We start from the raw sequence: 24,991 nt of genomic DNA, 5'->3' as shown, positions 1-24,991 counted from the left end.
ACACTCTTGAACTTGCTCGGCTTCCTGACGAAATACGGCGCAGTGGGTCCCGGCTTCAGCTCGGCCATCTGGAGTCCCAGGTTCGACCACCGAATCCGCAACAGTGGTCATGTAGATGTACATCACTTTGCTGCTCTGCCACACGGGACTAAGACACGCATCCACCATAACAGTTTGGCGTCTGCTACCAACAGATCACAATAACGCCATAGTCACAGGCAGTTCTCAGCGACAATCTATTACAGCAACGAGACAGTACATGAGATTATCTTACTTTCCGACATTTGAATGAGTGATGTTTCTGTGAAGCACCATAAGTTTTCTTCATTTAACACACCTCTGTCTAAGTCAGCAGATATTGTCAGCATCAAAATCAAATCAGCCAATATGAATTTTATGAGTAGCCAAGGATGATCACCATCTGATATAGGTTCTACTTTAGCCAAACCTGAAGACATTCTCTTCTACACGATGGTTTACCAACCCTACTAATAAGTTTTTGGACTTCTGTGACACTGAGAGAAGTCCCTTTAGTAATGATTCTCCCATCAAAATTCAAGTGTCTTACGTCAGTTGCTCTAATGGAAACTTTTACGTCCGGTGCAGCTTTCTGAACCCTACTATATTGACTTGCTGTACTCGGGTCATCTTAAAACTACGGTTGTCTCTGACTTCCGCGCACTGGCACGAATTCTGATTTCAGCACTTGATCAAAATATAAATACCTAAATATCACCACTTGGTTCTCACCAGACGCTCTTTAATAAACGGCCACAGACATACTACTTCGTTTCCTACCTCTTTCTACTGTTTCTCATTTCTCATAATTCCAGAACCAAGTACAGTGAAAATGAGTGAGGTCAATGAGTGAGCATACCTCTGTCACGTATATGTGTGTGAATTATTTGTTGGTTTTGCATCTCAGGTTTTTAAATTCTACTTTCCAGTTCATCCCTAACGTATTTGTACTGAACCGATGACAAACCATTACGTATAGGGTGTTTGACTAGTTGCAAAGGGTGAACGAAATAATACGGCAATGAAAATGAAGTGTTCGTTTGGATGGTATACACACATGCACTTCCTCAGATCCAACGAATTATTTAAAGGGGCAAGGACATCAAGTGGGCTGACTTGGACCAGGAGAGGCACCACAGGACGTTTTAATTTTGACTGTCTATACTTTTACAAATAAATTCATAAAACTTTACCTGCATGATCAGGAAGGATTCAAGATTCACAGTCATAGCAGTGGAAGGTCAAAAACATAATAAAATATTATTTCTTTTACATGTGAAATTTAATCATTTTTTCACTTACTATTGGCCGCATTTATTGCTATAGGCACACTTTTTTCATAAGTAAGAGAGATTCTTCGATGAATTTTGCATAGCACACAAACCATGTATTAAACTCCAGAATTTTCCAAATCTATTAAAAACTGTGGTAAAAATTGAGATAATTAACTACAAATTTTGAGTTTTTTATAAACATGAAATTTAAAATGTAACAGCTCATTAATTTTTTCATAAATTAAATAATCTCTAGAGTTTTATGCACCTGTAAATATGGTTTGTATCCTGTGCAAAATTAATCGAAAAATCTCTCTTACTTATGAAGAAAAGTGTACCTATAGCAACAAATGCAGCCAATAGTAAGTGAAAAATGATGAAATTTCACATGTAAAAATATAATATTTTATTATGTTTTTGAACTTCCACTCCTATGACTGTGAATCTTGAATCCTACCTGGTCATGCTGGTAAAGTTTTATGAATTTATTTGTAAAAGTATAGACAGCGAAAATTAAAATGTCCTGTGGTGCCTCTCCTGCTCCAAGACAGCCCGTTTGACGTCCTTCCACCCTTAATAACGGCGCTTGAGAAATAATACATTTGCTCAGTGTACGCAAGTTTATTAAAGAACATATTCAATCATATACTTTCCTATAGGCTTTATCAGGATAATAAGTAACAGACGACTGACGACTAACTATGAAAGGGGACCTAGTATTAGAAAAATTTCCGAATTAATTCAGCTTCGTGTTAACGAAACGTAGTTATACCAACTTCACTTGACGATATCTAATTTTACCGTTTAACTCTTGTTTCGACTGAACAAGTGAACAAGTGTGTAAGAATGCATGACTCAGTTGTCTGTAACCATAATATCGCAGAAAAAATGGTACAAAGTAACAATGAAGTAATAAAACAGGTGGATGAGGGTGTAAAACCGAAAATGCAGATAAAATATCTTCTTTACCATCCAAAATTTTTGACGTTTAATATCCGTTGATAACTTACACTATACTTTTGATTCTGAAAATGACTATCAGCTATCCCATATGAATTTTCAATTAATTAAGCTGGGAAAGGGAAATAGGATTCGTGTTAATGGAACGTACCTATACGAACTTCACTTGACTACCTCATTTTACTGTTTACCTCCACTTTCCAACAGCTTCAACATACCAAGTGTGAAAGAACGCCTGACCACATTATGTGCAACCAACATATTAGACAAAAAATAGTACAAAGTAACAACGACGTAATAAAACAAATGGATCAGGTGTTTGTGACTGTCTGGACAACAAATGAAATAATCATGAGAGTAATCAAGGCCTGCAGCCTTTTGGTAAAATGGTGCGCAATGTAAAATACAAACCAGTATTTATATATATAATGACCAATACACACTGATTTGAATTTTACCTTTCGCACCAGAGAGAGAGAGAGAGAGAGAGAGAGAGAGACAGATACGGATTTTCAAGGTGAAAACAATCGGAAACCTTAGGGTTGAACAGCGCGAAACGTAGAGCAGTAAACTGGGAAGTAGTAGGAAAAATGAAGAACATGTGAACGAATCCGGAGTAGAAAATGTAATTATGACTTTAATTGCGACATGTAGCCACATGAAGATAAAAGAAGGAGATCGAGATGACGAGCGAAAGCAGTAGTGTTATTGTAAATAGACTGACAGTAAATGGTGAAGTTCAATTTCCGAGAATTGTAAATGCGTGCGCAGGTGTGACTCCTGCACTTGCTGGTTCCCATATGAAAGAGCAGCTAAGGGGGAAAATGTAGAAACACTGAAAGAAGTTGCAATATGGGCCGCAGATCTCCAGCTTTAACGATGTGTGACATCTAACAATTACATTCAATCAATTAATATTTTTCCACTTGTTCCTATAAGCATGCTACGGTTGTCAGTCTTTTAAGATTGAAATCGACCAGATTCAAATCATAATTGTTGACTGCGTCAACACTGAGACATGTAATTGAATATGTGGGGGTGCGTTGCTACACGTTTTGAAGGTAACTTGCAACAGCGTCGTTTATTGCATTCGATATTTTGAATCGAACTGATACGATTTAAGGTCTTAGAAACCAAAATTGAAACGTTTTCGCATAACATGATGCCTTTACATGCCTATTGGTTAACTTGTTTTGGGAGGCTGAAATTATCGTGAAATGCCCGATTACAGTTTTTCAGGGCAAATAACAGCCTGACTTACCCGTTACTTTCACCTGGCACGATTCTGCACGTGCAACTCGGTATGCACTTCTCTCTCCGGTCATCCCCAATTTCTGTGCCAGGTTCGTAGGTTTTCCCTCTGTAGTAGCACTTTGTGTTGTCCGGCGACAGAAGAGAACCTGGCAAAACAACAAATTTCTGTCACTTTTACGTATGGTGTAGGACTAGGTGATAGCTGTTGAGTACAATTACATTTTTCAAATTGCAGCTTCTTCTGTCTTCGAGAGGTTGATGCTACTGTGGCTGATTTGTTTACTACTTGGTGCAAATATTGACCAGACAATCTAACTGTGTAACGTGTTCGCTTAACACCTTTAGCGTGCACCAAAAATACGGGGATGCGTATTGTTTTGAATGGAAGAATCCATGGCGTAGTTGAGCGATCTGACTGAACAGAATTTTCAGGGTTCCATATCTCAATCGGTAAAAACGGAACGGTTATAGGATCATTTTTCTCTCCGTCTGCTTGTTTGTTGGTTCTACTGTTCATACCCCTTTTTCTCAGGTACGGATAGAGGTATCAAGTTGAAATTTTTCACGTGTGAAAAAGTTAAGCTTCGAACTCAATGGAGTCAAAAGATACAAACATTTATGTCACATACTTTAACATTGGAAAACTCACACGTAAAAACCTATGGGTACTTCTCGTTGATCTAGTATCGAAATTTTCAGAAATCACGGTATCACGGTACAAGTAAAGGATCATGATCAAAAATTACATTACACGAAAAAGTAATATTTTTGTATTGGTTATCCGTCTGTCTGTCTGTCTGTCTGTCGTTCTGATAATTTCCCCTTTTCTCAGGAACAGGTCGGCGTGTCGAGCTGAACTATATATCACATGCTCATTTCTACGGTAATTGGCGGTGTAAAAAATGTATTCTTGTTAGCCAATGCAGTCAAAATACATGGCCATTTGTGTCATATATTTTGATGCTGGCAGATCTGGCAAGGAGTAAGGCTTTACAGTACAAGTAAAGGAATAAACCCAAAAATCGTTAACGTGTAATTATATTAGATGAAAAGAAGTATTTTTCTCGTTTGTTATCCAACTGTCTGTCTGTCAGTCTGTTAAGTATCGATATTGATAACATGCGAAAATCGTCGATATATATATATATATATATATATATATATATATATATATATATATATATATGCCATTAAAATTGCTACACCACGAAGATGACGTGCTACAGACGCGAAATTTAACCGATAGGAAGAAGATGCTGTGGTACGCAAATGATTAGCTTTTCAGAGCATTCACACAAGGTTGGCGCCGGTGGCGACACCTACAACGTGTTGACATGAGGAAAGTTTCCAACCGAATTCTCATTCACAAACGGCAGTTGACGGCGTTGCCTGGTGAAACGTTGTTGTGATGCCTCGTGTAAGGAGGTGAAATGCATACCATCACGTTTCCGACTTTGATATAGGTCGGATTGTAGCCTATCGTGAACGCGTTTTATCGTATCGCGACACTGCTGCTCGCGTTGGTCAAGATCCAATGACTATTAGCAGAATATGGAATCGGTGGGTTCAGGAGGGTAATACGGAATGCCGTGCTGGATCCCAACGGCCTCGTATCACTAGCAGTCGAGATGACAGGCATCTTATCCGCATGGCTGTAACGGATCGCGCAGCCACGTCTCGATCCCTGAGTCAACAGATGGGGACGTTTGCAAGACAACAACCATCTGCACGAACAGTTTGACGACGCTTGCAGCAGCATGGACTATCAGCTCGGAGACCATGGCTGCGGTTACTCTTGACGCTGCATCACAGACAGGAGCGCCTGCGACGGTGTACTCAACGACGAACCTTGGTGCACGAATGGCAAAACGTCATTTTTTCAGATGAATCCAGGTCCTATTTACAGCATCATGACGGTCGCATCCGTGTTTGGCGACATCGCGGTGAACGCACATTGGAAGCGTGTATTCGTCATCGCCATACTGGGGTATCACCCGGCATGATGGTATGGGGTGCCATTGTTTAAACGTCTCGGTCACCTCTTGTTCGCACTGACGGCACTTTGAACAGTGGACGTTATATTTCACGTATGTTATGACCTGTGACTCTACCCTTCATTCGATCCCTGCGAAACCCTACATTTCAGCAGGATAATGCACGACCGCAAGTTGCAGGTCCTGCACGGGTATTTCTGGATACAGAAAGTGTTCGACTCCTATCCTGACCAGCACATTCTCCAGATCTCTCGCCGATCGAAAACGTCTGGTCAATAGTGGCCGAGCAACTGGCTAGTCACAATACGCCAGTCACTACTCTTGATGGACTGTGGTATCGTGTTGAAGCTGCATGGGCAGCTGTACCTGTCCACACCATTCAAGCTCTGTTTGACTTATTTCCCAGGCGTATCAAGGCCATTATTACGGCCAGAGGTGGTTGTTCTGGGTACTGATTTCTCAGGATCTGTGCACTCAAACTGCGTGAAAATGTAATCACATGTCAGTTCTAGTATAATATATTTTTCCAATGAATACCCGTTTGTCATCTGCATTTCTTCTTGAGTAGCAATTTTAATGGCCAGTAGTGTATATATTTTGTAGGAAACCCTTAGAGCACGAGTTCCACTCGCACCTGGCCCCTTTGTTTCTTCCCACATCCCGGCATCTCCGGCATATCTTCTCTCTTAAGCGTGTGTAGCTGTGTAGGTGGCAGTGACGAGTGCGTGTAGAGTTTTATTGTGAAGTTTATAACGACAATGACGAGAGAAAGAAAGGTTACGCTGCTGGCACACAGGCTGCGCCCCTAGAATACCTGCAAGATGTCTGCCAACCTCAAGGACCCTATGCGACAGATGGATCACCGTTAATACTGCCACACGCAGTCACTCCAGGAGAGACTGCGCAGTGGTTTGCAGTTTCACGTAAGTCGCAGATACAAAGTCAAGCAATCAAGAAGGTTATACCACGACCTCCCTTGCTGGCCAAAGCTCTGGCTGAAAGATTCTTCCACTGGAAGGGTTTCAACCGGTTTTCTCCACGGTACACTGTCCAAGCGTGTGTTGGCGACACCGCTTAAGTGAGCGTAGAATCGTTTTCTGTCGTCATACCCACATTCGTATAGGCATAAACAGATTTCACCCCAGCTTCAGAACCATACTTGAGAATGTCACTAATAACGTTATATCTCAGTATCTATTATATTACCATCTGTTTTACGAGAGCCAAGACTGTAACTATTTACTTCTATTGAGGAACGTAATTGAGAATTCACATAAACAAAATGTGGGTAAACTGATCTGCGTTATCTGTTGGAACAAAATGTCCCACAATATTAAATAAAATAATTAAGTGACGTTTCACCAGAAATCTATCCAGATAGTTGAAATTTCACTTTTTGAGCTCACACAATATTGCCTTAGTACGAATGGCGATGACTTTAGCTTTTAATGAAATTGCTTCAGGTTCGTGGTTTTAACTCTGTTCCGAAAATTATATGGAAGAGTGAAACTTCCTGGCAGGTTAAAACTGTGTGCCCGACCGAGACTCGAATTCGGGACCTTTGCCTTTCGCGGGCAAGTGTTCCACCATCTGAGCTACCGAAGCACGACTCACGCCCGGTACTCACAACTTTACTTCTGCCAGTATCTCGTCTCCTACCTTCCAAACTTTACAGAAGCTCTCCTGCGAACCTTGCAGAACTAGCACTCCTGAAAGAAAGGATATAGCGGAGACATGGCTTAGCCACAGCCTGGGGGATGTTTCCAGAATGATATTTACACTCTGCAGCGGAGTGTGCGCTGATATGAAACTTCCTGGCAGATTGAAACTGTGTGCCCGACCGAGACTCGTACTCTGGACCTTTGCCCTCATTCTGGAAACATCCCCCAGGCTGTGGCTAAGCCATGTCTCCGCTATATCCTTTCTTTCAGGAGTGCTAGTTCTGCAAAGTTCGCAGGAGAGCTTCTTTAAAGTTTGGAATGTAGGAGACGAGATACTGGCAGAAGTAAAGTTGTGAGTACCGGGCGTGAGTCGTGCTTCGGTAGCTCAGATGGTGGAGCACTTGCCCGCGAAAGGCGAAGGTCCCGAGTTCGAGTCTCGGTCGGGCACACAGCTTTAATCTGCCAGGAAGTTTCATATCAGCGCACACTCCGCTGCAGAGTGAAAATCTCATTCTATATGGAAGAGTATTTCTACTCTACACAGCGGTAGCGTTAGAAACTGCCACACATGAAGCGACGGCCAGCACATAGACAAAGATCCTGTCGTCGACTGTTGCCTGCTTCTGCCCTCAACTGAATCACGTAATGAAGATATTTTAGGTAATTCTTGGGAATGTACGTCGTTGTGTTACTTTGATTGACATCTAACGATAGCGTGAATCAGTGTGCGTATTGACGTCTTACTATCAGGATCTGTTGTGAACCTTTGTATAATTACTAACAATGTATAAAATCCGTAAGAAGTGAAAATTATTTACACTCGTTATCATTTAAGAAGACTACAGCGACTAATTATTTTTACAGGAGCTAACAGAAATTCATTTCACTTGTGGTAATTGATGATTACTATATAGAAATGAAAGTAATTTGATATTTATAATTTACGCAAAGTACGACAGCTCGGCCAAATATTATTTATAGTGCTGCACATTCCAAAGGTATGCTTCATCGTTACAAACTTTTTAGACGAAGTCAACATGTTTTCAAGGACATCTTAGGGTATTTTTACTCAAGATAGAGTTTCTCGTCCTCATAATCAGCTAACTGCTCATCAGGAAACTTATTTAATTGACTTCAAAATTAAGTTGTGGCTTACACCTTAACAAAAATGGCTCAAATGGCTCTCAGCACTATGGGACTTAACATCTGTGGTCATCAGTCCCCTAGAACTTAGAACTACTTAAACCTAACTAACCTAAGGACATCACATACATCCATGCCTGAGGCAGGATTCGAACCTGCGACCGCAGCGGTCACGCGGTTCCAAACTGAAGAGCTTAGAACCGCACGGCCACACCGGCCGGCTTACACCTTAACAAACTGGAATCCTAACAAGATGAGGAAAAACTGAAAGGCAGTTTTTAGCTATGTGTGTGGCCGATTAACTGAACATTGAACTTGTGTTATACCACTGCGTTGGAACCAGCGTTGTATCTTCGCGCAATGAAGCTACCCTAATGAAGGTTAGAAAACAGTTTGTTCTTCTTGTTAAGGATATCGCACACAACCCCAGACAATGCTTTGGGTACCTGTATTAAGAGTCGACGCCTTCACTTTCAAGTGCGATACTCACTGCAGTCGAAGCGCGTAGCACAGCATTCGCTGGAGCCATCACTGCGTACGCAGCCCAGCTCCTCGTAGTACCTTATGGTCCGGAAGTTGGGACACTCCTCTACTCTACATATCGTAGCCCTGGAATCTGCAACAGTAAAGATAATGTACATTAATTCGCATGAATGGCTGCTTTCCCCAGTAAACGCTCACGAGGAGTCAAAATGAAGGCTCCGTAGTAGTATATGATATAGAAAACAACAACGTAGATTAGAATATGTAGACAGTGTGTTGCTATTGAATCTCTTCCGAAGCTCTCTACAGTACGACCACTTACCTTTAAATACGCTTCAAAGTTTCAAGTTTCGTAAAACTGTGAAATTGGAAATGTCTGTTCCCAGGTTTTTTCAGTTGAGAATTCCAAACACTCGCAGCCCAAGTATTTTAAGAACTGTTGAAGAGGTTTGTTGCTACGATCAGCACGGATTCAGAAAATATCGTTCTTGCGCAACACAACAAGCTCTTTATTCTCATGGAGTAATGAACGCTGTCAGAAGAGATCTCAGACAGGTTCCATATTATATTTTCTGGCAGATCAAAAGTAAGTGTCGGACCGAGACTCGAATTCGGGACCTTCCCTTTTGCACGCAGGTGCTCTATCAACTTACTATTACTTACAGCATTAGAAAATTGCAGGAAGATCTGCAGCGGATAGGCACTTGGTGCAGAGAGTGGCAGCGTAGACAAATGTAATGTATTGCTAATCCATAGAAAGAAGGATCCCTTATTGTATGATTATATGATAGCGGAACAAACACTGGTAGCAGTTACTTCCGTAAAATATCTGGGAGTATGCGTACGGAACGATTTTTGAAGTGGAATGATCATATAAAATTTATTGTTGGTAAGGCGGGTGCCAGGTTGAGATTCATTGGGAGAGTCCTTAGAAAATGTAGTCCATCAACAAAGGAGGTGACTTACAAAACACTCGTTCGACCTATACTTGAGTATTGCTCATCAGTGTGGGATCCGTACCAGGTCTGGTTGACAGAGTAGATAGAGAAGATCCAGAGAAGAGTGGCGCGTTTCGTCACAGGGCGGCTATTTGGTAAGCGTGATAGCGCTACGGAGATGTTTAGCAAACTCAAGTGGCAGACTCTGCAAGAGAAGCGCTCTGCATCGCCGTGTAGCTTGCTGTCCAGGTTAAATGAAATGGGCAGCGGAATGATCACGGATTTTGATTCCAAAACTGTCAAAATGTAGAACAAAGGAATATAGTACAAGACGAATGGGTAGCTGTATGAGATGACATAGTGAAGGCTGCAGAGGATCAAATAGGTAGAAAGAGGCCTTTGGAGAAAAGAAAAGCATCTGTATGAATATCAAGAACTCAGATGGAAAACTGGTACTAAGCAAAGAACGGAAAGCTGAAAGGTGGAAGGAGTTTATAGAGAAACTTTACAAACAACATGATCTTGACGGCAGTATTATAGAAAGAAATTCCTTACAGAAGAATGGAAAAACTGGTATAAGGTGGGCTCCGGGAAGATCAGTTTGGATGCCGGAGAAATTTAGTAACACTTGAGGCAATTCTGACCCTAAGACTTCTCTTATAAAATAGGTTAAAGGAAGGTAAACCTACATTCACAGAGGTAGAGAAAGCTTGTAACAATGTTTCGAGAGGGTGCGTTTCTGGATGAGGTATCAAATATATTGCTTCCCCCTACTTATGCGTCCCGAGGAGACCACGAACGTAAAATTAGACAGATTCGAGCGCGCGCGGATGCTTTCCGGCAGTCGTTCTTCCCGCGGACCATACGTGACTGGAACAGGAAAGGGAGGTAGTGGCAGTGGCACGTAAAGTGCCCTCCGCCACACATCGTTGGGTGGCTTGCGGAGTATAAATGTGGATGTAGATGTAGACTACCCAACTACGACTGTGGACTGGTGCTCATAGCCCTGCTTCAGCCAGTACCTGTTCTCCTACCCTGCAGGCTTCACAGAAGTTCTCCGGAGAAACTTGCGGAAGTAGCAAACCTGGAAGAAAGGACATTGCGGAGACAATGCTTAGCCACAGACTGGGCCATGTATCCAGAATGAAATTTTCACTCTGGTGCTGATGTGAACCTTCCTTGCAGATTAAACCTCCCCTGCAAGTTTCACAGGAGAACTCCTGTGGTTAGGAATGTAGGAGATGAGGTACAGTCTAAAGTAAAGGTGAGAAGAGGGGGTTAGAACGTCCTGCTTGAGTAGCTCAGTTGGTAGAGGACTTCCCCGCGAAAATTAAAGGTGCCGAGTTCGAGTCTCGGTCCAACACACAGTTTTAATCTGGCAGATTCCATTCTGATACCAAATTTCTCGATTTCCGAAAGGCTATTAACACCGCTGCTGCAAGAGTCTTCTCATCAGATTTAGTGAGTGTGAAATATCGCCTCAGTTGTGCGACTTGATTCGCTATTTCCCGTCAGAAAGGTCATACTATTAACTGACGAAGAGAAGAACAAGGGATATCTTGCGTTCCACGAGGATGTGTTATAAGCCCTCTTCTCTTAGTAAGCTACATTTAGGAGAAAACAGGAGCACATATCTTCGATTGTTTGCATATAACTCTGCGATTTACCGTCTCGTAGCGTCATAATAACATCAAAACCAATTGCTACATGATTCAATCAGAATATCTCCATGGTACGAAAAGTGGCAATTGACTTTAATTAATGGAAAGTATGAGGTCATCCACATGAGTACTAAAAGTAATCCGTTAAATTTCGGTTTCACGAGAAATCACAAAAATCTAAAAGCTGTCAGTTCAACTAAATACCTGGGAAGAAAAATTACGAACAACTTAAACTGAAAACTTTACACAGATAATGTCGTTGGGAAGACGGACCAAAGACTGCGTTTTAATGGCAGCACGCTTAGAAGATGGAACAGATCCGCAAAAGAACTGACTACAGTACACTAGTCCATTCCTGCCAGAGCACTGCTGTGTGGTATGGGATCTTAACCAGATATATTGAAGGTGGATGTCGGAAAAGTCCATAGAAGGAAAGCGCGTTTTGTAGTAACGAGAAATGGGGGGATGGGGGGGGGGGGGAGAGAGTGAGAGAGAGAGAGAGAGACAGAGGCCGAGAGAGAGAGAGAGAGAGAGAGAGAGACAGAGAGAGACAGAGAGGGAGGGGGGAGGTGTCACTGATTAATATGCGAACTGGGGTGGCAATCATTAAAACAAAGGCGTTCTTCGATGCAGTTAGAAGTTTTAGCGAAATTTCAGTCTCCATCTTTCTCCCACAGGTGGGAAAGTATTTTGTTGGTTCCCACCTACATACGGTGTATTGATAGTCATAATAAAATAAGAGACAGAGCTCACTCGGAAAAATTTAAGTCATCCTTTTTATCGCCCTCTGTACGAGAGTACAAGGCTATAGAAATAGCGTAAAAGTGGTTCGACGAACCCTTTGCCTGGCACTAAAGTGTAAACTGCAAAGGAGTCATGTAGATGTAGATGCAGATGCCTGGTTGGCAGTATAGGACCCGTAGCTTCCATCAGCAAATTCTCAGCAACCGGAAAAGTTGCTAAAGCAAGCTACCAACGCTGTAACATGGAAATATTTGTTACTCACGTGGGTGTGAGTGATAGATTGTACGTCAATAACACCAGTCATAACAGAAGCAACTAGTACGAAACGCCACCTGCCTTTTTCGTGGCTGTATCTGTGGTACTGTGCGAAATCTCGATTGGATTACAACTCCTTCAGCACTGCATTGTGTCAACACTACTCGGCGCGAGAAGATCCCCATCAGAGTGGAAGAGGTTGTGCTGAGCTCAAGTTAATGTTTCAGGCACGGAGTGGTATGCTACGTACTTTACAGAAATACCGATGACGTCATATCACCATCAACGTAAATCATAGCCTGACCTCGCGATCGCCGACGAACGTGCCAGGGTCATCTTGTCTCAATTCGTGAGATTCGGAAGGCGTTTATACTCCGAAGGTACTGTATTTAAACTCGCCTTTCCTCCCAGATCACTGAGGCTTGTGAGCTAAATAATGCAGATGAAAGAAAAGTGTGGGTACACTACATCAATTATGGAAAGCGTGTACATTCACCAGTCCAGCTATTGAGGCTGTAAAAGCACGTGTACATTTCAGTCTTATTTATAGTTTCCGATATCATTGTTTTTTTAACAACAATCCTCTTGAGTTAGGCGATCGTGGGGGAATGTGGGCACAAGTAATACAAGCAACAGGAGGAAACCAGTTACTGGTATATCGTCTTCTTAATATGTCAAAAAAATTCTTCCCTAACAGAAAATAATAATGTGCTACGTCCAACAGAACTCTGAAGATGTGATTGAAGCAGCTGTTTAGCTTCCCTAGGCAGTTGTGGAAACAAAGTGCTTATTTGTAACACATTCCCGTCTCGCGTTAAAAGAGTAGCTTCGCTATTTAGACAGATGTCCCACTGTTCTAAAGATTTGGTCTATATTCGAAAAAGGTGAAGATCGAATCCCGGTTAGGTCGAACGTGACATCAGATGAACGCTGCATTGTTCCTTCAACAGAAATGCAGTTGTTTCCTTCCCTCATTCCTGTCCGCAGAAGTCGTCTCTGAAGGTCACGATATTGATGAGGCGTGTGCCTCTAAGACTACTGGATATGGTCGCTGCTTTAGGGAATTACTTTTAAAGTGCGGCACTCATTTTGCCGTGTCTTGTTTGTTTCAGCTGTTTGTCACTGAGAAATATACGGGCACTTCAGAGAGAGAGTGTTGCGATATTGATTCCATATTGATTCCACTACATTTTGAGCTTACTTGCTGGCGCAAATACTCTTTAATGATAATAGTTATTGAGTTTTTTGTTAGTTGGTTTCTAGCATAAATCTCGCCATAATTACCAAACACGTGGATAGTAATCTCCCGCTACAGCATCTCACATTTCAAGGTTTATCTTATTCCTTTTTCTCAGGCGTAATTCCCCCTGCGTTAGGAAGATCTGCGAGACTATCTGCCACTTTTCCGTTCAGTTACATGACGTCCATGTGACTATTATATGAGCTTCTCATTTATCGCCAGAAGCGACGTGTAGAGCGGGTGTAGATCATGTATACCTCTCACCGCTAGTTTTTCTGTGCTAACTAATGTGTTCCTTACATTAGGTGTACATGAATCTTGTTGAAACATGTGGTGAAATAGGTGCTGGAAACATCCAAAGCTAAACTGAATGCAGCGAATAAAAATATGGAAAATAGTCTACCAAACAGGAACGATAAAGTCTAAAAGTCGTTTCCTTGCCAATACCTTTACGAAGCTGAGGATGGTTTGTCGACCGAAACTGGTTGTGTAAATAAAGATTTTTACCAGCAGCTCAATGCGATAATATGACATTTTTGGGCCGCGCAGGATTACCCAAGCGGTCTGAGGCGCTGCAGTCATGGACGGTGCGACTGATTCCGGCGGAGGTTCAAGTCCTCCCTCGGGCATCGGTGTGTGTGTTTGTCCTTAGGATAATTTAGGTTAAGTAGTGTGTAAGCTTAGGAACTGATGACTCTAGCAGTTAAGTCCCATAAGATTTCACACACATTTGAACATTATATTTGACATTTTTGAACTTATTTTTTCTCCTCTATGCCGTCTACGCAATTGGTATATCCCTGCCACATACGCAGTATGGGGAGGATATTTCTTCCCTCATCCAACCAACTACAGCCATATCCTTTTCTTACTTCAGTACCGTAATATTTCTCTGAACCTCGTGACCACCTAACTTCAACAACCAAACCTTCTCTCTTTCCTTTCTCGAGCATACATCTATCGAGCAGACATTTTCTAGCCCTGCGTCATCTCTGTGTTACTATTGAACTTCCGAGTCTTCATCCGAATTGTTGAATCCATTTTTTTCGCGTTGTTTGAACAAACGACCCAGTTTATTCTTCAGGTGCTGCGAGCTGTGCTATTATAATGCACTGAACAACCTGTCTGCCTGTCCGAAACCACCACTTTTATGAATCATGTGGAGGAAACCTCAGACGCTATACCTCCCCCTTTCTACTCCCCTCCTGTTCCCAGATATATCCGCACTGCTTTTCATCCTCTCTCTTCTACCCCTCCGGCACGTGCTGTCAGAAGGTCGTGGTACCCGTGTTCCGTAGCCTCTTCCTATACATGGCACAGTACTCACCGGCAGTGGCTGTGAAGATCACCACCACCAGCAGCAGGGAGACGGCAGACACACAGCAGGCGCCGTTCATGTTGGTGTCGAGTCGCTACTGGAGTGGACGCCAGGTGCTGACCGCGCTGTATATATACAGCCAGGAAGGCCAGGCGAGAAGCGTCACCGTGCGAGTGTTGAGGGGGTTAGAGGGGGGGGGGTCGAGAGAGAGGGGGAGGGGGACGAGTCGAGGTCACCTGTTTCATGGTCTCGCCTCCACCTCTAATTGTGCGCCGACACTCGCAAATCTTGTAATTACGGCTGTTGAGCGCAGTCCGCATGTCTACGAAAGACTGATCGGAATCTGACACAGTGTGTTTCGGATGCAGTGGCCACAAAGTAATATAAGTCGTATTTCTATCATTATCTCATCGAGGCAGTAGTAGATACCGGTGATATTCGCAAACCATCGATGTCGATTTCGTTTTATCGTCGACATCTAACGATCATTGGCTCATAATAATCTGTTCCAAAACATCCTCCTTTATAACATCAGTCTTATACGATGAATGTTTAGAACGGCATACATAGCAACATACAAATACATCTAATATATTATTTATTAATCAGTAAATACAGCAATATTAACTTACCATTACACACAACTATTAACCGGCCGACTGTAAAAATAACATTTTTGAGATAAGTTTCCTCTTCTATGCAGTGTTTCAATGATGTAGATCATGCACTGCTTATTCGAAATGAAAGCTGGGGATGCGGCTATACAGCCATATTCTTCAGTGTAATTTTTGTAGCTTTGCATAGTTTGTACAGTTGATGTTATTCCATACTCCCAATAGATATTGCTTAAGATCTACAAAGCGATATTTCTTATGGTAATAACTGATCTGTGGTGGTAAGTCCACTATAGTTCAAGTTTGCAGTTTAATCTTCTGTTGTGATATTCTCCGTCAAATTTCATCTCTCTGTTTTACAGTAATGTTTTGGTATAAACGTGTCCACCATCTGTGACAGTTGTTTCAACAGCAGCTAGCAAATCCTTCATAGTTTTGATTGTCTTCAAATATGCTTAAAGAATCTAGCAAATTCTTGAATCTAGGATGAAACAAATTTGATGTGGTCGATGCGTTTATAGGTTCCGTGTTAGTCAGCATCTTTTTTAATTTCTGTTGTGATGTTACCATACAGGTTCTCTCCAATAGTCTCTATTCCTTACATCCAATTTATTTACATATTGCCGCGCGGAGCGGCCGCGCGGCTTGAGTTGCCATGTGACGGGATGCGCGGCCCCTCCCACCGGAGGTCCGTGTCCTCCCTCGGGCATGGGTGTGTGTGAGTTGTTCTTAGCATAAGTTAGCTTAAGTAGTGTGTAAGTCTAGGGACCGATGGCCTCAGAAGTTTGGTCCCTTAGGAATTCACACACGTTTAACATTTTTTCTTTACATATTCAACAAACTAGTAAATGTACTTACTTTGTTTCTTGCATAGTACATTTTCACACGACTTTCACGAGTTGCATCTTCTATAGGTCACAGAATGTCACAACGAACTGCAAGATCGAGAATACAGGGGTTTGTAAAAACGATACGGAAACACCGAGAGAAATGTATATTTGAAAACAGATGCCGACGACAGCCAAGACTGGAGTGTTGTTGATAATTCTTCCGGGCTATATGGCCGTGGTCCATGGAATACTTCCATTCCTAACGTTTCGTCCAATACTACGTTGGACATCTTCAGAGGTATGGCTGGTCCTGCTGAGTCCTCAGGAGAGTCGGCAGGACTCAGCAGGACCAGCCATACCTCTGAAGATGTCCAACGTAGTATTGGACGAAACGTTAGGAATAGGAGAATTCTATGGACCACGGCCATATAACCCGCAAGAATTATCAACAACAGTACCATCCGGTCGTGAAAGCCTTCATTGTATGATTCCAAGACTGGAGGTTGCGCTGTTGTATTTGACTGAGACCGGCACCTCTGAAGTGCACTTTGAAAGGGTCAGTCGCGGTCAGAAAAGTGTTCTGTGCAGTTGTGAGTCCATATTGTCCGCGTTAAGTGAATTAGAACATAGGAAATTGTTGTTGATCATATGGTGGGTGCGTACGTAACAAAGGGAGCCCAAGTGTATGGTGTTACAAGAGGCATTGTACCAAAAATTCATATCACTGGTACGTAAAGTGGAAAAGTATGGTCCACTAAGTCACAATGCTGACGAAAATATAGATTTAGTGATCGGACAGGCGTGTGACGGAAAACAAGGGAACGACAGGTCCAAAAGTCCCTGCAGAACTGAATGTCGCACTCGGGAACTATGTCAGCACCGAAGCAACGAAACAGGTGCTCTATAAGCAAGGAACTGCACGGCGAGCTGGAATTCCAAACAATTCATCAGTGATGTATGCGGCTATAACATAAAAAGATGGTGCAGAATCCATGGAACATGGATTATGGAGCAATGGACGAAACGCATTTGGTGGAATGAGTTTTGATTCACACTGTTTCCAACAACTGGCCAACTGTAAGTCCCAAGAGTGAAACATGGCGCAAATTGGGTGATGATTTGGACAGTGGTATCGTACTATTACGCGGGCGTCGTGGTTACGCTGCAAGGTCCCAGTACTTACAAGGATTATATACCATTTTGGCTGATCCGGTCCATACTATGGTACAATGTGTGTCCCCCGAAGGTGACGTTGTGTGCCAAGACGACAGGGCACCTGTTCACACAGCTCGCATTGTCGAGGACTGGTTTTGTGATCACAAAGATGAACTGTCGCATCTCCCCTGGTCACCACAGTCACCAGATAGTATTATGGAGCCTTTGTGATGTGCTTTGTAGAAAAGGAAGCGTGATCGCTATCCACCTCCATCGTCGATATCTGAACTTGGCACTATTTTGCAGGAAAAATGGCATAAGATTCCCTTCAAAACCGTATAGGACCTGTATTTATCCATTCCGAGGCGACTGAGAGCTGTTTCGATAGGTCATTAATGTGTTCTGTTTTTCTTGTCCCCATATTTTTGTCCAACCCCTTTGTCAGCGGGCAGTTAACTACACTACTGGCCATTAAAATTACTACACCACGAAGATGACGTGCTACAGACGCGAAATTTAACCGACAGAAAGAAAATGCTGTGATATGCAAATGATTAGCTTTTCAGAGTATTCACAGAAGGTTGGCGCCGGTGGCGACACCTACAACGGGTCACTAGCAGTCGAGATGACAGGCATCTTATCCGCATGGTTGTAACGGATCGTGCAGCCGCGTCTCGAACCCTGAGTCACCAGACGGGGACGTTTGAAAGACAACAACCATGTGCACGAACAGTTCTACGACGTTTGCAGCAGCAAGAACTATCAGCTCGGAGACCATCGCTGCGGTTACCCTTGACGCTGCATCACAGACAGGAGCGCCGCGATGGTGTACTCAACGACGAATGGCAAAACGTCATTTTTTCGGATGAATCCAGGTTCGGTTTGCAGCATCATTATGGATCTCATCCGAGTTTGGCGACATTGCGGTGAACGCACATTGGAATCGTGTATTCAGCTTCGCCATACTGGCGTATCACCCGTCGTCATGGTATGGGGTGCCATTGGTTACACTTCTCGGTCACCTCTTGTTCGCATTGACGGTACTTTGAACAGCGGACGTTACATTTCAGATGTGTTACGACCTGTGGCTCTACCCTCCATTCGATCCCTGCGAAACCCTACATTTCAGCAGGATAATGCACGACCGCATGTTGCATGTCCTGTATGGGCGTTTATGGATACAGAAAATGTTCGACTGCTGCCCTGGCCAGCACATTCTTCAGATCTCTCACCAATTGAAAAAGTACTGTCAATGGTGGCCGAGCAACTGGCTTGTCACAATACGCCAGTCACTACTGTTGAACTGTGGCATCGTGTTGAAGCTGCATGCACAGCTGTACCTGTACACGCCATCCAAGCTCTGTTTTGACTCAATGCCCAGGCGTATTGAGGCCGTTATTACGGCCAGAGGTGGTTGTTCTGGGTACTGATTTCTCAGGATCTATGCACACAAATTGCGTGAAAATGTAATCACATGTCAGTTCTAGCATAATATATTTGTCCAGTGAATACCCGTTTATCATCTGCATTTCTTCTTGGTGTAGCAATTTTAATGGCCAGTAGTGTATATGAAGCATCACTGAATGGCCTGATAAAATCTTTCATTAACCTAGAACGTTAAATTTCGTCTGAGGGATAATACTTGAATTAGTCTAAGATCTTTTATCTTAGCTCATCACTTGCTATTACACTTTATTCAAGTCACAATTCATTCGTTTGCAGAAGTGTAATCAACCCAAGACAGTTTGTTAGTCTTTTCGGTAGAGTTTTCTGCTACCAAATTGAGCATGTAGGCAAAACACAATATATGACTTCTTCCAATACTGTTTGTACTCCTTTAACCACTCAATGGAAGCCGATATGATGCATGACCTGAAAAAGACTCATTTAAATGACAACAGCATTGTTGGTTCAAAATGGTTCAAATGGCTCTGAGCACTATGGGACTCAACTGCTGAGGTCATTAGTCCCCTAGAACTTAGAACTAGTTAAACCTAACTAACCTAAGGACATCACAAAATCCATGCCCGAGGCAGCATTCGAACCTGCGACCGTAGCGGTCACGCCGTTCCAGACTAAAGCGCCTAGAACCGCACGGCCACACCGGCCGGCAAGCATTGTTGGTTGCGGTTACAAGGAATCTGGTGTTTTTGGTAACACTCATGGTCTGTATCCTACCTTTAACATCGATGTTACTATCTTTCAAGGACTTGAGAATCGATATTGATACATCGATACAAATGTGGATCATCACCGCACATCCCTAGTCGGCAGTAGTACTGAACCAGCAAGAATCGAATGAAGTGTGCGAAGTAGAGCATTCAACAAATATGATCCAGTTCTTTTGTGATCTCCCATGATTTCCAAGTATTCTCGTGATTTATTGAAAATGTGCTACGTGGTGGATTTTTTAATAGTCATCAAGAATCTAGATTCGTGTAGAAAGTATAGTTTCCATTAAGGAAGAAAATCTGAGCCAAGGTTCATACATAATCATCGTCAGCAGGATTGCCTGTTATGTGACCTGCACTCCAGTGATTTCACAAACACTTCAACGTATAGACTAGAAAGCTTCCTAAATACAACATTCCTTGGGGTTTTCGTTAGTCGAAATTTCTGTTGAACCCTATTTTTACTTTATCTGCTTTCCTGGTAAGTTTATGGTGTGATGGTGTGATCTGACAATCCACGCTCCGATCCGTAGAAGGCCGCTTTTGTTTCTCCTGATAACGACGTCCTCCTGAGTAGTCACCGACCGGAGATCCGAATGGGTGACTATTTTACCCCCGGAACATTTTACCCAAGAGGGTAAAATACAGTAAAGCTGCATACCCTCAGGACAAATTACGGCTGAAGTTTCTCCTCGCTTTCAGCTGTTCGCAGTACCAGCACAACAAGGCCGTTTTGGTAAATGTTACAAGGCCAGCTCAGTTAATCATTAAGATTGCTGCCCCTGTAGTTACTGAAAAGGCTGCTGCCGCTCTTCAGGAACCACACGTTTGTCTGACCTCTCAACAGACTGAAAGTCGCTTGCCCGGTTTCGGCGGATGAGTACAATACTACAGTGCCTGTGTTGTTCACAAGTACGATGCAGTGTTCCTTCGGACTTGTATCCATGTCCGAAAGAACATGTCATCGTTCTTCTTAACAACACAGGCACTGTAGTAACGTACAGAGATAATAATTAAAACTCTAACCATACCGATACCGGTCAAGCGAATTTAAATTAAAATGTCCCACCTGGACGGGAATAAAGATAACGAAGGTACGAGTACAGCTTTTAGACACATGGTTCACGACGTATGGAAGTTTGGGTCAGGCCGTGAGTCGTGCTTGGATAGCCAGATGGTAAGGCGACCGCTGGCTGTAAGCGGGAAATCCGGGTTCGAGTCCCGCTCCAGCACAAATTTTCATTGGTGTCATTCTATTATACAGCTGATGGTTGTCCGAACCACATTTAATGTATTTCATAACGGCTGTGTTCGCCGCAGTGCCCTTTTTTTGCACATATATCCATATCCAAACGAACAGTTCATGGTAATTCGTGTAAATAATACAGGCACTGCAATATCGTATCAAATTTGTGTCATATTTGGTGCTATTTGTTCTCTCATTGCTAGCTTTCAAAAAAATTATTTCGAGAAACATACCGAGGCTTCACTGTACAAAGCCTAAATACTTCCTGTGTGGACTTTGAGTGTTACTACGCAATGGAGCAAGTGGAACCTGTAAGCAACCTCGGATCATCACAGTTTGTAGTAGCTTTTGATCAAATTCATGACAATGAAGATCCGATGTTGGGCGCTGCAGTTTCGTTGAAAGACAAAACGCTCTCGACGGTGTTTTACAAGCCTTTCGTTAAGTAAATGTTTGAATCAATACATCCGAATCTAGTGGTCTTGCCAAATTATATTCGGTTGCCAAGGACGCCTAATCTGAGAGTCGTTCTTGTCTCGTAGTTGAGGTGGGGCAGTTTCTAACTCGACTCAGAGTTCTCAGTGACCTTTTTGATTCAGGCAGAGTCAAGCATGAGATGCGCATATCGACATATACGTTAGTAATGACTTATCTTGTATAAATGTTTTGAATTTAAATTTACCGCTTCGTACCTGCTTGCATCACGAAAAGAGTTCCTCTTCTTAGTGCACGCCTCTGGAAATTCATAATCGGCGTTAATCGCACTGGCGACAACTTCAGAAGCAGGGAGAATGGTGTCCCAATTTTCGTGACGGCATTTTAAAATGGTTCAAGTGACTCTGAGCACTATAGGACTTGACATCTGAGGTCATCAGTCCCCTAGAACTTAGAACTACTTAAACCTAACTAACCTAAGGACATCAGACATATCCATGCCCGAGGCAGGATTCGAACCTGCGACCGTAGCGGTCGCGCGGTTCCATACTGTAGCGCCTAGAACCACTCGGCCACTCCGGCCGGCGCGGTATTTCAAGTTATATAATAAATTCTCAAGGTGTCTTACCTGAATGTCAGTGGTAGTATTTCGAGCTTGTAGTAAGTTGGTTCTGTAGCCAACTGATACCAACAACTTTAGACAGATTGATTTCATGATTAAGCACTTGAAATATCTCCCATAATCCAAAACAAACCCGTACCACGTGTTTCAGATAAGAAATTTAGTTTCCTGTGGGTTTCTACAGCAATGGCAGTCTGCAATTCTGCAATTCTTCTTACAGCGTAAACGCGAGCACTCCGGCTGGTATGAAACATGGAATATAGAGAACTTCCAACACACCGTTTCAGAATATCCCATCTAGTGAACTGCAAGCGAACAGGTTGTAAAAATGAAACTTCCTAGCAGATTAAAACTGTGTGGTGGACCGAGACTCGAACTCGGGATTTTTGCCTTTCGAGGGCAGCTGCTGTAGCGATTGCGCTTGCAAGGTTCGGAGGAGAACTTCTGTGAAGTTAGGAAGGTAGGAAACTAGGTACTGGCGGAAGTAAAGCTGTGAGGAGGGGTCGTGAGGCGTACTTGGATAGACCAAACTGGAAAAAAAAAAGAAAAACGATAGAGCGCTTGCTCGCGAAAGGCAAAGGTTTCGAGTTCGAATATCGGTCCAGCACAAGTTTTTAATCTGCCGAGAAGTTTGATATCAGCCGACTCCGCTGCAGAGCGAAAATTTCGTTCGGATTGTAAAAATTTTGGATCACTCCGGAAAAAGTATCTGCGTCATGATAACTCTCAGCTGCCTGTACGCCACATAAGGCGGTGACAAGTATAAGGAGAAAATTTTGTACGACGATTCAGCCGAAGAAAATGTGCCTGAACTCCTCTGTAACACACTCTCTTACTCGTGGAATTAAATGTGAAATAGCAATTCCTGTTTAACTGTTAAACTACGAATTCCAATGCCGTTCATTTATTTCTTTTTTAACAAGTTCATTATTCAAATAACATATTTTACTTGTTCAGCATGATTTGAATGACGAGTTGCATAAACAGTAATTGTGTAATACTTCTCGTTTTCACTCTGTCCCGATAATGCACTGCTGACGTGATGTACACAAGTAGAGATAAAGTCATTCTGAGTATCACTTCACATGTGATGCACTTGTAAACGTTCTCCAGCTTCTTGTTAGCCTCTGATATAGATAATGTGTTTTTCAAGAACTGCATCATAGTGACTCAAGAACTCCAATATTTTGCGGAAATTGGAATCTTATGTGTGCCTCACGGTTTTTTTAACTAATTTGTGCCTGATTTTATTCTGAGAAGCTCAGTAATGTATGTACATACCGTAAATGTAAATGTGATTCAGAAAGTACTTGAAGTGAAGTGCAGCTGGTCAGCAAGAAACGCTTTAGCGCGCAATCCCCGCAACGATAGTAGTTGTGAATCTTTGAGTATGGATTCTAAAAAAACGACAATTTACTTATTTAAAAAAAAAAGAGGACTGTTAATCTGTATCTTGCGGAAAGAGGACGTGTTGCTAGACCATCGCTCAGAACGTACTGTTACATTTAATGAAGATTGGTGTTTTAGTGATAAAACCGAGTAACATATGTGTAAGAGTTGACAAACATTTAGGTACACAAATTTTCTGGAAGTGAAGAATAGAAATATCTGGTTTTTGGAAAAGGAGGTAAACTTCCTTGTCGTCGCCATCTATCAGTCGACAGAATTGTAACTGTACAAAGTTCACTAAAATACATGAAAAGAAATGCATTTTCTATAGTTTTCATTCAATAAGTTACAATCTCTCATAAGTTCTCAGTTACAGTAACTGGATTATGTTCTTGTACAATAGTATGGTGCTGAACTCCACTGACCAATTTTGTTGTAGCAGGACGTATAGTTTGAAGGAAGTTTGTGTGCCAAGCAATCTCGTTTTCTCACGAAAAGCAGATTGCTGTTTGATCTTATTTACTTACAACAGCGGTCCCGTAGGTATGAAAAGCTACGAAACCTTGGGCTCAAAGCTATCCGCAATACGCCCAAGTAACTAACAGAGTCTTATTTTAAACCTTAAAGAACAATAACTTCCTCCAAATTATAATTCGTCACCAACTGGTGCAGAAGCTGATCATTCAAGGAGGCAGCAACCAAAATTCAGGTACCAGTTACGACTTAAAGTAAAAATCTCAATCAAAAATCAATCTCTCTCTCTCCAAACACATATATAAATATTCATATTATTAAGATAAAAGTCATTTTATAAAATTTTCATTACTTGCATCTTCAGTTTCCTACGATAAACCTCCGAAGGCCAAGTTTCTTTGACGAAACAATAATGTCTTACAAATAATATGAGCGTGAGGAACTGAAATGGAAATCAAAATCTAAATTTGACTATGCTGTTGCTGCGGTAATGCTCTCTTATTTACTGCATGATACAAAATTTAATTTACGATAGCAGTGTGACATTTGCCGCCTGAGCCACATGGGGTATCCGAATCCTTGAGACTCTTGAGCCTCCTTCGAGGCTTGGGCCCCGGGAAATTTCGTACTCTTCCCCCACCATGCCCCTCCCTCCCCTCGCCACTCGTCGGGCCTGCATATAATTTGGCCTTAAGTTGAAAGGAGTATTGTGAAAACGAGGCGTAGGTAATGAAAATATCTGCTTAGTATTTAAAGGTTCAAAAATGGTTCAAATGGCTCTGAGCACTATGGGACTTCACATCTTTAGGTCATCAGTCCCCTAGAACGTAGAACTACTTAAACCTAACTAACCTAAGGGCTGCACACACATCCATGCCCGAGGCAGGATTCGAACCTGCGACCGTAGCAGTCCCGCGGTTCCCGACTGCAGCGCCTAGAACCGCACCGCCAAGTATTTAAAGGTACATTGTTGTCTGTTCAGCATAATGTTGCAAAAAAAAAACTAAGGGTGAATTATCGAAGGCTGTTATCATTTTCTTCCTACACTCTGTGGTCATATTACACGGCGTGAGTATAGCTCACGTCGTGCCAAAATATCCTAGATGCTCATC

At 42.5% G+C, this 24,991-nt stretch overlaps 1 protein-coding gene across 1 annotated transcript in view; it reads right to left on the bottom strand.

Moving 5' to 3' along the window:
* LOC126458210 (kielin/chordin-like protein) overlaps positions 1-15,070 on the bottom strand; it is a 53,834-nt gene extending 38,764 nt beyond the window's left edge. The window contains exons 1-3 of the mRNA XM_050095104.1: positions 14,953-15,070; positions 8,795-8,920; positions 3,514-3,652 (exon numbers count right to left, since the gene is read on the bottom strand). Of these exons, the coding sequence (XP_049951061.1) occupies positions 3,514-3,652; positions 8,795-8,920; positions 14,953-15,022 (335 nt within the window). The 5' untranslated portion in view covers positions 15,023-15,070. The remainder of the gene's footprint in view (positions 1-3,513; positions 3,653-8,794; positions 8,921-14,952) is intronic.
* Between the last annotated feature and the right edge of the window lie 9,921 nt (positions 15,071-24,991).

The sequence above is a fragment of the Schistocerca serialis genome, chromosome 2, assembly GCF_023864345.2.
Source record: "Schistocerca serialis cubense isolate TAMUIC-IGC-003099 chromosome 2, iqSchSeri2.2, whole genome shotgun sequence".
In the NCBI taxonomy this organism is placed as follows: Eukaryota; Metazoa; Arthropoda; class Insecta; order Orthoptera; family Acrididae; genus Schistocerca; species Schistocerca serialis.
The sequence above is the reverse complement of the archived record's forward strand: the minus strand, read 5'-3'. Positions and strand labels throughout refer to the sequence as shown.